Source organism: Hyperoodon ampullatus, assembly GCF_949752795.1.
Source record: "Hyperoodon ampullatus genome assembly, chromosome: X".
Lineage (NCBI taxonomy): Eukaryota > Metazoa > Chordata > Mammalia > Artiodactyla > Ziphiidae > Hyperoodon > Hyperoodon ampullatus.
In genome coordinates, this window is record NC_136913.1 from 87,332,158 (window position 1) to 87,350,129 (window position 17,972).

The following is a 17,972-nucleotide window of genomic DNA, read 5'->3' on the forward strand; positions in this document are numbered from 1 at the left end:
CTATTCTGTGCCTCCCTCGATCATGCACTTATCACATCATTGCACAACTGCAAGTCCATCCCCTACACTGTGAGCCCTTGAGGAAAAATAATGGATTTTTTCAGCTCTGTATCTTCAGTCTCTGTACTTTTAGTACGTTCAGGTAGGTACTCATTCACTTGTGGAATGAATGTTCTCCCTCATTCCACCATTCTCCTCAGGCTACATGTTGCCTCATTCCAAGTTTTCCCTCTCTTCCCCTCCCCCCACCATCGGAGTGGCAGCCCCAAGCACATTTTAGCCAGTGGTTCAGCCTCGTATCCCACCTTATGGGCAGCAGACTTGACTCTGCCTCTCCCAATTCTCTGATTGGCAGAAATGGTAAAAAGGTAAGCAGCACCAAGAAAATCAAGGAGCCAGGGTAAATCACAAGATTACTGATAAAAGTGGGGATAATTTTTAGAGCCCAACTCAGCCCCACCCCTAGACTCCCATCCAGTCTGGGTGGGGCCTGGGAATCTATATTTTAAGAACTCCCCAGGCCTTTCAATTGACCAGTCAGCTTTGGGAAGCACTCATCTGTAATTAGCCCTATGCTATTTTGCCTATGAGAATAGCATCTTCTTTCCATTCTCTTTCCTAGAGGACAGAGCCTGGAGTCTATTTAATTTGTTACTGTATAACTTGCCTTGTGCTTGGTGAATAACTTGGGGCTGATGCATAAACCAGTAGGTTTATGGTTGTGACTTCATTCACAGAGAAGTTTTTAATGGCTAAGAAGCAAAGTGCCACTGATGTCTCATTCTAAAGAACATCTCAGGCCACCTCTGTCCATGCAGGACTGCCAGAGTCAATCTAGTAGGTTCCTCTGTACCCAAAATGCAATAGCTTGCCCCCCCCCACCAGCTCCTGCAAATGTTTATGACTGCCGAAAACAGATGATAGCCTAGGGAGGAAGTTCCAATCTACAAGTAGTAACTTGTGTGAATCTCTGAAGACACCAGCTATAAAATATTTTGGGACATAAGCCATTATCATTAACAACATCATTCACTATAACTGTTTTGTCTGGCATGGTCATATGGGGCAAGGAACCCAAGCATGAGCACAAGCAGGTGCCCTAAATGAGGGCGTTTAAAGCAGTTTCTCTCAAACCCGGCTATACATTTCAATCATCTGGGGAGCTTTAAAAGAAAATGCTGCCTGCGCCCCGCCCCAGATCTAAGGCATCAAACTCTCAGAGAATGAGGCCTAATGTCACAGGTTTTAAAAGCTCCACAGGTGATCCTGAAGCATAGTGAGTACTGAGAGCCAAAAATCAGAATCACCTGAAGAGCTTTCACACCAACTGATCTGGGACCTGAAGGATCAGATATTTTGGCCTGGAGAAGGCCCAGGGAATCAAAATTTTAACAAGTGCACCAGATGATGCTGAGACACAACAGGCATGAATTTTACTGCTCTTTAAGGCAGTAGGTCTCAAAATGTAAGGTGCAGAAGAATCACATGGGGATTTTGTTAAATGTAGGAGTTTGCTAAACATACAGATGCTTGGGTCCCAAGCCTAGAGATTCTGATTCATTCGGTACAGGGTAGGACTTAACAATCACCCACATGTAACTCTAAAGCAGACAGTTCCCAAACTATGCTTTATGCAACACTCTGCTAGGGATATAGAGATGGATTCATCTCAGTACCTGTCCTCAGAGTGTTTATAAATAGAGGAAATAAGAGAAACGTAAATTTTCAGGGGACAACTTCTGGTGGCATCTAGAGTTTGCCAACAATACATTGAATTATTGAAGAAATGGTAAGGTTTCAAGTAAAAAGAAAAAAAAAACGGGGAAAGATAAAGCTTGCACTGATACAGAAAACAAGATTTTTAAATTACCTTTAGAGTTTTAACCTCTTCACTTATTATTTTTAAGTAGTCTAATACAGACATAACAAATAACACATCAAAGCTGTGACTGAAAATTATATGTTCTGTGAAAGCTATAATTAAAAATAAATCATTGACTAACATAAAAACAGAAGAGGACATTATGAGATGACATTAAAATGTAATAATATGTACATATACACACATAGAGAGAGACATGTATACATGTAAATGTGTGTATAATCATACATTTCCAAAGATCTGAAAGCATCCTATTAACTTCTCAGCTAAATGACTTATTCTGGCAATCCTATGGAAAATGTTCCAGGTAGATTTGAAACTATAAATAAGAAGCTACTGATTCTGGTCTTAGAACTCCCAGGTATGAGTGTAGAGAATGTATAAAATCATTTTGCTACTAATATGGGCAGAGAGCTGGGCCAGAACTGTCAGTTCAACAGACTGGAATGTGTCTATGGACTGTCATGCTGAACCACATTTCTCTGGGGGCTGAGTGAGGGGTGGAATGCCCTGTGGGATTGTATGGTCTGGCCATAGCCTTGAAAGGGCAAAGGTATCTGAGTTTGGCATGGTTTCTCGGAGGAGATAGGAGGAAGAGGACTTCATACGCTCATCCACAGTAACAGGCACCATAAACATTTACTGAACACCTACTGTGCGTAAGGGAATGCAGAGCCCCTCCCTCACAGAGCTTAGATTTTAGCTGGGGAGACAGGACACGCACAGAATGAGGTGAAGGACCAGTTTAACAGGTCACGTGTTCAACAAGAGAGAGAGAAGTGAGAGCTGGACTGGTCAGAGAAGCTTCCTAAAGTAAGTGGTACTTGAGCTGGGCCTTGAAGAAAGGATGCGAGAGAAGAGCATCCTGTTCATTTATTCATTCACTCATCAAATTCATTCAACAAATATTTATTGAGCACCTGTGTGCCAACCTCTGTGCTTGGCATTATGTATATAACAGTAAGTAAAACTGAAGGGGTTCCTATCCTGTTGCAGTTTATAACCCAGATAAATCATAGAATTTATAACACTGTAATACGTGCTGTGATAGTGGTAAGCCCAGAAGAAAGTGGGGGATGATGGTGTGAGTTAGAGAAAACTTTCTAGAAGGAACAAGATCTAAATTGATATTTAAAAAACAAAATAGGTGTTAACCAAGCAGAGAGTAGTGGAAGAGTGTTCTAACCAGCAGGAATAGCATCTTGTGAAGGCCCAGGGCAAGAAAGAGCATGACATTCATGTGGAGTGGGGGGTAGAGAGGCACATGAGTTAAGAAGCATAGGGAGGAGGAGACTGGGTACCAGGAACCCTGGACACCAGTCAGGGAAGAGATGGATCTGGCAGGTTAGGAGGCAAAGGAGTCTGTATTCTATCTTCGGAGCAGTGGGTACTCACGGAAGGTTACTGAGCCAGGAGAGGGTAGCATGAGCAAAGTGCGGTTTAGGAGGATGGATTGGCGAGCATTAGCCAGATGGCAGGATACATTCGTAGGATTCCTCGGGGCAGGCTCTGGTCGAAGTTCAGATCATCGTTTAACAAATTCATCTAACTATAGCCCCGTTTTGTTGTTGCTTCTCCTCTCTTCCCCTATGCGTAGTACTCCCCAGTAAGTTGAGCGGTTGTATAAAACCTGAACTGACCACACTCGTGCTGGATGATTATGAAGTTTCCATCTACGACCTGAATGGAGACAGGAATGGCCGAGAAATCTGGCCAAACTACTACGTGCAGGCACATGGACTTGTTTTTGTCCTGGATTCCAGTGACTTAAGGCGCATGGAGGAAGTGAAGGTCATCTTCCTAGGCCTGCTGTCTGATGAAAGAGTGGCCGGGAAACCCATCCTACTGTAAGAGTCTGCCTTTGTGTCCAATTTCCCCTTCCCATTTTGTGCCTTTAGAAGAAGTAGACAAGAGGAAGGGTTAAGTGGTCTCTGTGTCACATCCAGTTAGACTTCCTCTCCTCTTTGGCTGAGGGGGAGTGGCCCAGTCCTCTGGGGGCTGTTTTCAAGAGCCACTTTCTACCAGGCACTGCCATGGGGGAACCTGTTACCTAACTGTGCAAAGGTAATTTTGAAGGCAAGCATCAGAGGGAAATGGAGAGTAATATCTGGATCTTCCACTGCACCCCCACCCCAACCCATCCCTCAACTCTTCCTGAAGACTGCCTTCCTAAATTTGCTTCTTTTTTCTGGCTTCGGTTTTTGACCCTGAGACGATGGCAGAAAACCCCTATTTTGTACATTCAATGCCAATGGCCTCCTCGCCTGGTAAACTGCCCAAGAGTTATGTAACTAACTCTTACCCCAGGGTGATGATTCAGGTGGCCAGTCAATTCTCACCCCTCCCCCACTCCCTTTTAGCCTTGTTTGTTCCTCGTTAGGACCCCCAACTCAAGCGTCGACAGATTTTGGGGGAGGATGTAGGAGCGCCAAATTCATTCGTATCCCAGTTAGCAATTCTAATTAAAGTTTGATGGTGCAGTGTAGAGGAAGTGAGAAATGAGGCCTGGGGATTATCTCGGATTCAAATTACTTGTGCTATTCTTTCCTCCACTGAGAGTTGGCTGGAAAAATGTCGGGCTCACCTCACCGGGTATGGCTTAAAAGCTAGTCCCTGGATATGTAGCAGCTGTACCAGAATTGGTTGTCCCCCTCTTTCCCTTCTTTTATTTCCCTTGGCCTCTATCTCAGTTTTACTCTTCCTCTCTTCTTCCCTCCCTCTCTCCAATGCCCGGCTTTAGCCTGGCCAACAAGCAAGACAAGAAGGACGCCTTGCTACTTGATGATATTACTGAATATCTGCTGCTGGAAAGGCTAACAAACAAGAACCAGTCCCTGTACCGAGTGGTAAGTGTCCAGCCCTCCCCTCCCTTGTCCTCTCAAGCAAGGCCGATGTCTCCCTTGGCCCATAATCAGCCTCCTATGCCGGGTCTTAGGCAAAGTCTCTCTTTGCCAGGCAGCAACTACAGTGATGATTTCTGACTCAACAGTGATAATAAATATCACACTCTTACAACACTTTCACATCTGTTTTCTCATTAGGCCTGCAAAATAGCTCTTAAAAGTTGGAAGTTTCAATAGCCTCATTTCATGGTTAAGAAAGTTAAGGCTCAGAGACTCTGAGTGACTTGTCCGAGGTCACACATTACATTACACACAAGACATTACACTTGATTAAAGGATCTTAGCTTATGTACCTTTCATATACCTTCTTAGGAGTGAATGCTGAGTATCTCCTAGGAAGTCTTAAGAGCCCCTCTAGGCACAGCAGAGCTTATGTGCACCTGTGCTCTTTGGCTGAGGGTGACTGGGACTGTGAACCCCAGGGGTCCCAGGTTGCTGGGCTGGAGCCTTCTCTTCTCTTTTTGTCACAGGAGCCCTGTTCAGCCATCAAAATCCTCCAAAAAAGGAACCATGAACCTATAATTGGAGCCCTGCGCTGGCTGTTATCTGCCGCTGGGGATAAACATGAAGAGCTGTGTACTCGCCAACAGCTACTCCCATTGAGCATCCCAGCCTCCAAGAGCACCAGAGACTTTGGGGAAATATGCTCATCAGACAGGTACCAAGCTGTCTCTATTAGGTGTACTGATAAGAATAGATGCAAAAGTCAGTCTTCAACATAGGCAGTGAGTTCTGGGAAGGGCATGGATTCTGTGCGGTGCTGAGCAAGTCTCTCAAGATCAGTTGGCCCAAATGGGGCGAGGGCAGCGACCACAAACATACCAACATTGTTAGGTACACCCTCCCCTCGGCACAATTTGAGTGGTCACGTCAGTGGGATGAGTTAAGTCATCAGTATTAGATTGTCTCCAAAACAGGGTTTCAATTCCCTGGTTTGTCACAGAGAGGAGAAAAGGAGCACGAGCCCCTTAAGGAGCTTATTGGCAATATTCTATGGCTAAATGCCCTGGAGGTGCCCCACATTCTCTGCTTCCTGTTCTCTGATCATCCCAATGATAAGGAAAGATGGGAGGGATAGGAATATGGAAAAGAAGAAGAAAAAAAAAGAAAACTGGGTAATCAAGGTTTTGAGGAATAAAAGGACTAAACGTCCTCTTGTTCTGTTGTCTCTTTAATTGTTTCAAAGACATATGGCAGGGATGGGGGGATAGCTGGATTTGATTAAGGAACTTGCATCTGTTTTCACTATGGCTTTGTCCTTTCTATCTTTCCCACCTTCACTACCAGGATGGGAAAGTCCAAAGAAGAAAGACAGCGCCTAGGACAACACTCAATGGAACCTAGGCCTCTAAAGCCAATCCTACAGGTAAGTGGCTCACTAAATATTATTGCCCCAGGGACCAATCCCTGAGCTCTCGGGTACCAACTGACTTTTTTTTTTCCTTCATCTTCCTGCTATACAGAAAGAAGGTACCAAAAAGAGACCTAAAAAGAAAACATCAGTAACATTTGCTTTAGACGAACCCAAGGAGGAAGGTGAATGTTATGGCGGAAATGGAGATCGTAACACCACTGAGCTTGGCTACAATCAGAGCCGAGGACATCTTTTTGAAGGTAATCCTGGATCAGTGGTTAGTCAGAGAAGAAAAGATATAAAGGCCTTTCCTCACAATTTATAAAACAGTATTCCTATTTTGAGTCCAAAACTCTTTTCTCATACTATGGTTGGTGGTCAGAAGAAAGAAATGTAGATGAAGTACTTGGGGATGACCATCTGGCTGTCCAGTATGATGCCCCAAAATCTTTGTTTGGATGGCTATAGGGTTATCTTAAAGGTTAGGATTTCCAGTGGTGGAAGTACAAATTGGTACAACCTTTAGGGAGAGTAGTTTGGTTGTATGTCTCCCTCCTACTCTCCCTCCCTCTCTCAATAGATATATATCGAGAACTTTAAAATTGTGGAAACCCTATGAGCCAGTCATCTCATGTCTTGAACTGAAGCCAAAGATAATTACACAAGTACACAAAAAGGATGCTCATGGTTGCTCAATCATAGCATTGTGTATAACAGCTAAAAGCTGGAAGCAAGCTAAATGCCTAACAATAGTGAATGGCTAAATCAATTATGGTGCACCCACACAATGGAATACTATGCAGACCTTAAAAGGGCTAATGTTGACTTATATTTACTGACATGGAAAGTTTTCCACAACCCAAAGTTTTGTTAGTGAAAACGGCAATTGAGAGCACAGCACATATAGCATGATGTGTATACATGCATAGAATACCTGGAGGGGAATCACCGAACACAAGCAGTGGTTTTCTCTAGGGGTAAGATTGTAGGTGATTTTGAGAAGAGCTGAGGTACCTTTCTTTGGATTTTTGTATTACTGGAAATTTTTTAAATAATCATATATGATTTCTCCCAATATACTAAAGGCACTAAAAAATCTGTGAGGACTTAAAGGCCCATTGTTGTTAATGTCTCCTCCATCTCAGTGTTCCTTGGCCCCAGTCTCCACGATGATAAACTATCAATATTATAATGTCACTTCTGCTCTCCAAAGGATCCGGCCCTTCAGGCTACCCCAGAGCCTTGGGTTGTTACACCTACACAGAGGGCCCTAGATAGGAACATTGAGGAGGAGAGAGGTACTGCTCTGGGAAGGAGGACGAGAGGTGAGTGGATGGAATCTGGCAGAAGAGTGGAGGAAGTGTCTTTCTAGATGTCAGAATCTACCCTTAAATCTCTGTCCAAAATTGAAATCCATTTTTCATTTCTATAACCTCAGAACCAAGGGCAAAAGAGAGAGAAGACACCGGGGGCCTTGGAAAGTAGCTAACACCCTCCTCACCTGGATGGACAGGAAGCCTGGTGCTTAGCTTTGCTTGCAGTGACTACCTATTTTCTTTCTCTTTTTAGACTTAACAGAGTGTTAAAGAGGAAAATGAAGGGAAGTCAAAAGAAACATCTCATATCCCTCCTTTAGTAAATAGGTTCATCTACAGAACCATTAGGATTATTAAGTTTTTCAATTTCTGTTTGTTAGTACCTCTACAGTCCCCCTACGACTGTTTGTTAGTAGCTCTACAGTCCCCTACGACTGTTTGTTAGTAGTTCTACAGTCCCCCTACGACTGTTTGTTAGTAGCTCTACAGTCCCCCTACGACTGTTTGTTAGTACCTCTACAGTCCCTTCTACGACTGTTTGTTAGTACCTCTACAGTCCCCCTACGACTGTTTGTTAGTACCTCTACAGTCCCCCTACAACTACTCTAACATAATATACCTGAGAACTCCCATTGTGCCTGTACATCAACATTCGAGCCATCAAATGAATCTTATCCCCACCGAGAGGCTCAAGAACAGTTAGGGAGCATCCGTTTGAGAGTGAAGACAACGCTGGCAAAGAAGATCAGAGCCTTGACGTCTTTGTACCCAGATGCTCCCGATGAAGTTTGTGAGCAGCATGTTGTGGGTGAGCAACATGTCGTGGGTGAGCAACTGCAGTTGAGCATTAGAAGTACAGGGTCAGTTTAGAATTACATTTTCCCCCTATGTTCTTGGGTGGAAGGGGACCGGCATAAATAAATAGAACTGTTCTGCTGAGAATTATGCTCTGCTGAATCATTTTCAATTACGCCTCCGAAAACAACTCAGTTTTAAATTCCCTACTACTGTCTGAGAAGCCTGGCAACAATTCTTTTGCTGTCCCTTCAGGAATAGCAATTGCTGTCTCTCCTAACACTTAGGTTAGGTATGCAAAAAACATACGAGCTTAAACACATTCAACTCTCCATCCCAAGGAAGGCAGTGGTAGTGGTGGTAATCATTCTTCACTATTAGTTCAGCTGTTACTTTCACCATCAATACCACAGCCCCCATTTATTGAGTGCCTTCTGGATGTCAGACGCAGCACTAAGCTCTTCACATTCATTATCTTATTCACAAAAACCTTGGGGGTAGGCAGTATACCTGCCTGCATTTTACAGATGAAGAAACTACGGGGTAGGGAAGTTAAATAACTTATCCAAGGTCCCACAGCCTGTAAGATGCAGAGCAGGGAACCAAATCCAGATCTGACTCTAGAGCTACTTTAGGCCAGAAAGATCTGCTTATGCTTTTCTGAAACTCTACCCAGAAAGAGAAAGCTATACCCAGGAAAAATGCTGAAGCTTCACCATGCCCATGTCAGAACTACGTTGACAGCAATAAGCACACCCATGGTAGTGTCAGACACGGGTGAGTGATCACTTCCATTCTGCCAGATGCTGGGCTAAGTGGTTTACATACATTACTGCCTTGCATCGTCACAAGCCTATGAGGTCGGTTCTATTATCATCATCTTGCAGAGGCAGAAATTGATGTTCAGAGAGGTCAAATCATTTGTCCCAGGGCACCCATTAGGAAATGGCAGAACTGGTTTTCAAACTAACCTCCAACTCCATAACTCATGCTCTTAACTCCTACCCTATATGGTCTCACCAGGCAGTATAAACCAACTAGCCTATAATTGTTTCTGAGAGATAGAAACCTGGCACATAAAGGATCAGTCTCACAACCCCATCTGGAGGGCCTGACAAAGTCAAAGACTGTAGCATTTGCTATTATGCATTGCATATGGCCTCATGTCCAAGAGGATCACCCCAGGCACTTTGTGGGTCTTTGACGGGATTCTGACTAAAGCTCAGCTTATTAGTCATGGAGCTGGAAGGAACCTTACAGAACCTCTAGTCCAACCCCATTTGTTATACAGATTAGGAATTTGGTAGAGAGAGGTTAAGTGACTTGCCCATGACTGTAGAGCTGATCACTGACAGACATGCTCCTAAAATCCAGATCTCCTGCATGCCCAAGCCAGTGTGCTATCTTCCCTGCCCCAATGTACTACACCCTCTCTGGGGCTTCTCTGGCCACTCTTGACCCACCTACTTTCCTCCAATTTGCCCAATAAATATCACTGGAGAATTCTGCTGACAATCATTCTCACCCAGGGATGCAGCAAATATCTCCACTGAAGAACAGTTTTATCAGGCAGGAGACTATAATTCAACAAACCAAGGTTCTTCAGAAAATTGGACCACCCACATTTCTCTATATGGCATGTATGTCTATGAGGCAGGCATACTTTCTCAGCCAAGAGAGAAGGAAAAGTATGGCTAAAAGGGTGTGGGAATGCTATCTATGAATATGGGCAGGGTGGAGAAATTAGGTTGAAACGACCTCTGACAAAACTGAATTGCAGTATATTGGCATACTTCCCTTTGTACAATATATGTGTTCCTGGGTGTCAACCAAATTTTCCTACATAAAATCTATCAACCAAAAATATTTAAAGAGGGCTTCCCTGGTGGCAGAATGGTTAAGAATCCGCCTGCCAATGTAGGGGACACAAGTTCCAGCCCTGGTCCGGGAAGATCCCACATGCTGTGGAGCAACTAAGTCTGTGTGCCACAACTACTGAGCCTGCGCTCTAGAGCCCGCGAGCCAGAATTACTGAACCCTGCGTGCTACAACTACTGAAGCCCACACACCTAGAGCCCATGCTTTGTAACAAGAGAAGCCACCACAATGAGAAGCCCACGCACCTCAACAAAGAGTAGCCCCCGCTCGCCACAACTAAAGAAAGCCCACAGGCAGCAACGAAGACCCAACGCAGCAATCAATCAATCAATCAATAATAATAAAATGAATAAATAATAAAATGATTAATAAATAAAAATTTAAAGAATATCCCCCAATACAGCCAGCATACTCTTATTTATTTATTTAACATCTTTACTGAAGTATAATTGCTTTACAATGTTTAGTTGCTGCTGTATAACAAAGTGAATAAGCTATATGTATACATATATCCCCATATCCCCTCCCTCTTCTGTCTCCCTCCCACCCTCCCTATCCCACCCCTCTAGGTGGTCAGAAAGCACCAAGCTGATCTCCCTGTGCAATGCGGCTGCTTCCACTAGCTATCTATTTTACATTTGGTAGAGTATATATGTCAACGCTATTCTCTCACTTCATCCCAGCTTACCCTTCCCCCTTCCCGTGTCCTCAAGTCCATTCTCTACATCTGTGTCTTTATTCTTATCCTGCCCCTAGGTTCTTCAGAACCATTTTTTCCCCTTAGATTCCATATATATGTTTTAGCATACAGTATTTGTTTTTCTCTTCCTGACTTACTTCACTCTGTATGACAGACTCTAGGTCCATCCACCTCACTTCAAATAACTCAATTTCGTTTCTTTTTATGGCTGAGTAATATTCCACTGTACAATGTGCCACATCTTCTTTATTTATTCATCTGTTGATGGACACTTAGGTTGCTTCCATGTCCTGGCTATTGTAAACAGTGCTGCAATGAACACTGTGGTACATGACTCTTTGAATTGTGGTTTCTCAAGGTATATGCCCAGTAGTGGGATTGCTGGGTCATATGGTAGTTCTATTTGTAGTTTCTTAAGGAACCTCCATACTGTTCTCCATTGTGGCTGTATCAATTTACATTCCCACCAACGGTGCAAGAGGGTTCCCTTTTCTCCACACCCTCTCCAGCATTTATTGTTTGTAGATTGTTTGACGATGGCCATTCGGACCAATGTGAGGTGATACCTGACTGTAGTTTTGATTTGCATTCCTCTAATGATTAGTGATGTTGAGCATCCTTTCATGTGTTTGTCAGCAGTCTGTATATCTTCTTTGGAGAAATGTCTATTTAGGTCTTCTGCCCATTTTTGGATTGGGTTGTTTGTTTTTTTGATATTGAGCTGCACGAGCTGCTTGTATATTTTGGAGATTAATCCTTTGTCACTTGCTTCGCTAGCAAATATTTTCTCCTATTCTGAGGGGTGGTTTTTCATCTTGTTTATGGTTTCCTTTGCTGTGCAAAACTTTTAAGTTTCATTAGGTCCCAATTGCTTATTTTTGTTTTATTTCCATTTCTCTAGGAGGTGGGTCAAAAGGATCTTCCTGTGATTTATGTCATAGAGTGTTCTGCCTATGTTTTCCTGTAGGAGTTTGACAGTGTCTGGCCTTACATTTAGGTCTTTAATCCATTTTGAGTTTATTTTTGTGTATGGTGTTAGGGAGTAGTGTTCTAATTTCATTCTTTTAGATGTAGCTGTCCAGTTTCCCCAGCACCACTTACTGAAGAAGCTGTCTTTTCTCCACTGCATACTCTAGCCTCTTTTATCAAAGATAAGGTGACCATAGGTGCATGGGTTTATCTCTGGGCTTTCTATCCTGTTCCATGGATCTGTATTTCTGTTTTTGTGCCAGTACCATACTGTCTTGATTACTGTAGCTTTGTAGTATAGTCTTAAGTCCAGGAGCCTGATTCCTCCAGCTCCGTTTTTCTTTCTCAAGATTGCTTTGGCTATTTGGGGTCTTTTGTGTTTCCATACAAATTGTGAAATTCTTTGTTCTAGTTCTGTGAAAAATGCCATAGGTGGTTTGATGGGGATTGCATTGAATCTATAGTCATTTTCACAATGTTGATTCTTCCAATCCAAGAACATGGTATATATCTCTCCATCTGTTTGTATCATCTTTAATTTCTTTCATCACTGTCTTATAGTTTTCTGCATACAGGTCTTTTTTCTCCTTAGGTGGGTCTATTCCTAGGTATTTTATTCTTTTTGTTGCAATGGTAAATGGGAGTGTTTCTTTAATTTCTCTTTCAGATTTTTCATCATTAGTGTATTCTTATTTATTTTTGAGTGAATAATTTTGTTGCTGCAGGCTGTTACCATACTCCAAACCCCTTATCTAGCTGGGTGACCAAGCAATTTCCCCCAGCAAAGACAGGAATAAGAGTATGTACTTCACGGGCTTGTTGGGAGAATCAAAGGGGACAATCCAGAGCAAAATGCTTAGCAGAGTGCCTGGCATATAATAAGTAGCTCATGAAATGTTAGCTACTATTATTATGATTAGGGGAGGGTCTTAGATCATTAGATAGCTATACCTCCTTTCTGGGAGAAGTATCCTCTTTTCTGCAAAGAACAACCCAAAGAGAGATGTCTTAGATTCTAAAATACAAATAGTATAGGGATCTAGAGTAACTATAACCACTGCCAACCAATGATTCCCAGGTTTGAGAATCCTAAACCTGCCAAAAAGGTCTTACAAATCTGTCTTAGCGTGGCAGCCCAGGGACCAAGATCAGTGAGAGTTTCTTGAGCCTTGAGGGTAAACTTTCTTTCAGGCAAGTGGTTGCCTTGGAGTTTCTCTCATTGTTAAGGTCTTGGCCTCCCTCCTCCAGGATTTTTAAAGTCTAGCTCCTGTCAGAGACACTTTGAACATATGACCCTGGGCCATCATTCAACAAGCCCCATGTGGCTCCGGATACTTGTCCATTTTGTCTTGAAAGACAGGCCTGGACTTTCAGACTAGAGAATTCCATATGTATAGGTAGAGGGGTCCCTCTGCTCCGAATGGTTTTTACTCCTGAAATCTTGTTACTACTCTTCATATACTGTTTCTACCCACCCTGTATTGCCCAATCAGTAAGGTTGGTATCCAGTATGATCTGCAGAACATGGGTCAGAGATTCAGTACACCATAAGGGTTAAGGAAGAACTGTGGTAATTTAGGGTTGGAGATGAAAACCAGGAATAGCTAACCTAGTCACAAATCCCATGGAGATTTGAGTGTTTCGACCATCCCAGTGGTGCTTCTAATATCACTCTTCCCTCCCAGTATCCTATTAAAAATCACTCGTTTTCAAGGCAGTTGCAACTGGCAAGACCTAACCAAATACACCGAACACAACACCACTCAGGAGAATTTCGCCAATTAGCATCCTTAACTATAAAACACCATTGGCTATGGGTGGAGTAGCGCTCATGCCTGGACTCACTGCTTTGTCACTCACCCCTGTAAACCCTTTATTGGATGGGCCAAACTTGGATTTCTGACAGGAAGGGGTGTAGAGAACAGGAGCTCTGTCGCCCAGCTTTCCAGGACTTGAAACCATCCCCCCATCCCACTTTATTTTCACAGGTGTGCCTAAAAGAACTGCAGCCATGGTGCCCCTGACCTGTGCCTTATTCCTTTAGCTATAATAATCCATCCTCCCACTCCTCCTTGCCTTTTCTTCCATATCAAGTTCTGTGGGAAACACAGGTGGAGTTGTTATCCCAGACAAGAGAGAAAGCAGCAGGAACTTCCTGCTGTTGGCAGGGAGATAGTATCAGCTGAGGGTCGTGGGAGTCGGGGGGCTTGTACTTCCACTCTGGTGCCCCTGAAGTGCCCGGCTCAGGTTCAGGGAGCCCGGGAGGCTCTGCTGTCAGGTGTTGGGCAGAGCGATGTTAACAAAGCCTCAAACTGCGCTGTTCTATGATGACTCAAGAATCCCACGCAATCCCACGCTCCTGCCAGTCGCCACTTCCAGGAGCTAAAATAGACCTCTGATGCTAAGAGACAGCAGGCCTTTTATATCTGCTCAGAAAAATGAGCCCAGCCCTAAGAACTATCCTGCTATTCGATACAATGGAATGTTATACGGCCATTAAAGATGCCAATTATGCACACTGTGCAGGTGGGAACCAGAATGTTAAATAATGTTACATAAAAACAGCAAAATAGGAAATAGGTACACATGCCGATCAGAACTATGGAAAACACACATCAAAGAGTTCATCCCTAAAGAACCAAAGAGAATGAAGAGCACCAGTCCTTTGAGTTGCCACCCCCCGACACACACAACACCTTTTATTATAATACACTTTTTAAAACTGTCGTGCTGGTCATGCTAGGTTACTGAGGCACCTGCCTTTTAAGTGACACAGGAGTTAACTCTGCAGATCATTTAATTCAGGGAATAAAGAAGAACTGAATGCTAAGGGGGCTGGTGCTTTAAAATGACGGGATTCTTCCTCTTCCCACTCCCCTTCTCAAGATCAGGGCAGTTATCATTTCAGGTTTAGCACTCCAATGAGAAATTCCTTCAAAACACCTAGCCCACCAAACTCGAAGATGCGAGTTTAAGGAAACATGTATTTGGACCTCTCTGAAGTCGGACTGCTGTGTTTTGAACTAAGCTAGCTTATATGGAGAGAAAGGACCTGCTTTTTGATAGGCTGACAGAAATTCCTTATTGAAAAAGAATTGCTAAATGCTCTCCCCCAGCCCCATCCCTTGTCACCTTGTCACTGGTAGTGCTTACAGTTAGCCAAACATCTAGCACATATTTGGGTGTCTGGGAGAGCACTATTCTCTTTCTGGGTTCCTGGCTTCAACACCTGCCCAGACTTGGTTTTTCTAGAATGAGCTTCCAATCAGTATGTTTAGTTTTTAAAAGACTATGTGTAGTTTTTTTTTTAAAAACTTTGTATTTTGAAATAATTTTAGATTTACAGAAGAGTTGTAAATATAGTACAAAGAGTTCCCATATACCCTTCACCCAGCTTCCCCTAAGGTTAACACCTCATATAACTGGTACATTGATCAAAACTATGACATTAATGTTAGCACAATACTATTTACTAAACTACAGACTTCATTCAGATTTCACCAGTTTTTCCACTAATGTCCTTCTTCTGTGCAGGATCCAATCCAGGATCCCATGCAATGATTATATATAGAATGTTTAGTTAAAAAAAAAAACACCCCTAGAAACAAGTTTCCTTTTAGGAGGTGGAACAGGTAAGCCAGTAGGTGTCTGGGCAATTTATGATCCTGAGCTATTCTACCCAGAAGGGAACTCTATCACTTCTGTACCAAAGCCCTTAATTCAGAACACCTCATCATGGTTATTTTCAGAAAACATGTCTTACATCAGCACTTCTCACAGCAGTACAAAGGGATTTGACAAGTGGGTTATTTTAGCAACCAATATTATGAGGGTGACAAAAGGAGCAGGATGGCCTTATCTGTTTCCTATATGTCATTTTTCTTCAAACTGTATTGAAACTTTTTACTAGAAGCTGTAATATTTGAGTGTAACATAAATGCTGAGAAACACCCACACCAACAGGGAAGGTACTCTTTCCAATGTGTGTTTGGTTTTGTTTGCCTGAAATTAAGTATTGAAATCTTACAAAAACCAAATTGATTAGGTTATTTTGACTCGTTAATCTTGAGAGGAAAGGGAGAGCAGGCTATAACATCCATTTATTCCTTCAACAAGTAATCGGATAATCAAGAATAACTCCCCCCTTAATCCATGCCAACTATGTGCCAGGCAATTTGCAAAGTTCTTTACAAATATTGTTTCGTTGAATAGTCACCACAATCTCATGAAGTACTATTATTACCCTTCTTTTACATGTAGGGGGCAGGGAACAGAGGATTTAAGAGGTTAAGTAACTCACCCAAGGTCACACAGCATAGAGTGATGGAGCCCGAATTCAAGGCTGGGTCAGCCTGATTCCAAAGCTGGTTGTCTTGGCCAGTATGCTATATTGCTGCTCTGAGCACCTGCTACATTTCAGTCACTGCACTGGGTGCTAGACAGAGATACAACACTGAACAGCCCTTATTCCCTCAAATCTTACAGTCTAGTTGGAGGAGAGAGACCATTAAAGAGCTAAGTAACAGCCCTCTCTTCTCCTTAGGTATTCCTTGGATTGGTTACAAGTAAAGGTGATCAGTAAATTCAATCAGTGAATCCCAACACCTCTATATATTTAAATTCCTTTTTTAGGTCCTCAGAGAAAAGTCCTCTCCCCTCTGTGTACCCTGAGGATCCCTAACAGTTAGGAATGGACTTGAGGATATTGACATGTTCCTCCATTTTGTGGCTCTGGGCTAGATGTCAGCATTGCACCACCCCCCCAGCCACTTAAGTCTCCTCTGATGAGAAACAATGGGAACTATAATGTGCAGATACATATAATGATGAAATCAAGTCAGCTGATGTAAATTTTTAAAGTCTGGGACACAATAATTATATTCCATTTCAACTGTCTTTTCACACTTGCATTAACTGGTGAGCTCTAAGAGAGCTTCAACTGGTTCATGACTATATGGCATTCCATTTTGAAATGTATTTCTTAGAAAAATGACAATGATGGCCCTGTAAATTATAAACTGGCAACGTGATTTTAAAAGTGAAGGGCTGGAAGACTTAAATCTCAGCAAATGACAATCATTCTCTTCTCTCTCCCAGCCTCCAAACAATCAAATACCCTAACCCTGTGGTTTTCGAGGCTGGCTGCATATGGGAATCACTGGGGAAACTTCAAAATTACCAATGCCTGTGTCCCACCCCCAGAGACTGTGATGACTTAATTGATCTGGGGTGTGGCCTGGGTTTTGGAAGTTTTAAAAGAACCCCAGGGGATTTTAATGTGCAGACAAGTTTGGGAACCACAGCCCTAATCGGAGAATCATAACCCTGGCTGCACATTAGAATCATCTTCGGGGCATCTTTTAAAAGTCCAGATGCTTGGGCCACATCCCAGACCAATTAAATTAGAAGATGTGGGGGTAGTGCTCAAGTCCCAGGAACCAGGAGTTTTTTGAGAAGGATTTTTTAAAAAACCAGGATTTTTTGAACTCCCAGAGGAGTTCAATGTGCAGCCAAGACTGGGAAGCATGGCCGTAGGTGCAACTCCACACCTGCAATAAAGGGCAATGGCAACATTTGCACTCAGACGTTCAGCAACTCTAAGATGAGCCTAATGTGAAGAAGCCAGTTCTAGAAGCCAGGTGGGAAGAAGGCTGAGGACAAATGCTTACAAAACTGTCCTACTTTAATATTAAAATGAGCCCACTTTTCCCTTGCCATGTATGAGGGTCAACTTGTCTAGGATCACTAGTAACTGATGGTATCTAAGCCCCACTCCCTACCACACCCACCAAAATAACTGCAGAAAGAATGGGAAATAAAGTACTTTAAAGGGATGAAAACCTTTGCAAAGGGCTGCAAACCACTGCTCAGAGACCCTGCATGGATGTAAACAAGGAGGAAGCAGAAAAGCAAGCTATTTGACCTACGTATTATCCAACTAGTTAGTTTTTACCTGCAACTTCATGTGCATTTTTACTCACCAAGCCAAACTCTGGGCTTGGAGGAAAAAAGCCCTAGACCATGATTCTCATACTTACCTACACATTAGAGACATCTAGGGAGCTTTTAAAATAATGAGGCTAGGGCCACACCCAAAATGAATTAAATCAGAATCTCTGAGGGGATGACATCCAGGAATCTCTGTTTTAAAAGGTTCCCCCCCCAAAAAAAAAGG

The 17,972-nt window shown here is 42.9% G+C and overlaps 1 protein-coding gene across 1 annotated transcript in view; it reads left to right on the top strand.

Moving 5' to 3' along the window:
* The window catches only part of ARL13A (ARF like GTPase 13A), a gene marked incomplete at both ends in the record, with an annotated part of 9,802 nt that extends 1,902 nt beyond the window's left edge, over positions 1-7,900 (top strand). Inside the window, 7 exons of the mRNA XM_079728073.1 lie at positions 3,480-3,729; positions 4,623-4,728; positions 5,256-5,490; positions 6,012-6,151; positions 6,249-6,416; positions 7,353-7,464; positions 7,836-7,900. Of these exons, the coding sequence (XP_079584199.1) occupies positions 3,480-3,729; positions 4,623-4,728; positions 5,256-5,490; positions 6,012-6,151; positions 6,249-6,416; positions 7,353-7,464; positions 7,836-7,900 (1,076 nt within the window). The remainder of the gene's footprint in view (positions 1-3,479; positions 3,730-4,622; positions 4,729-5,255; positions 5,491-6,011; positions 6,152-6,248; positions 6,417-7,352; positions 7,465-7,835) is intronic.
* Positions 7,901-17,972: the final 10,072 nt, after the last annotated feature.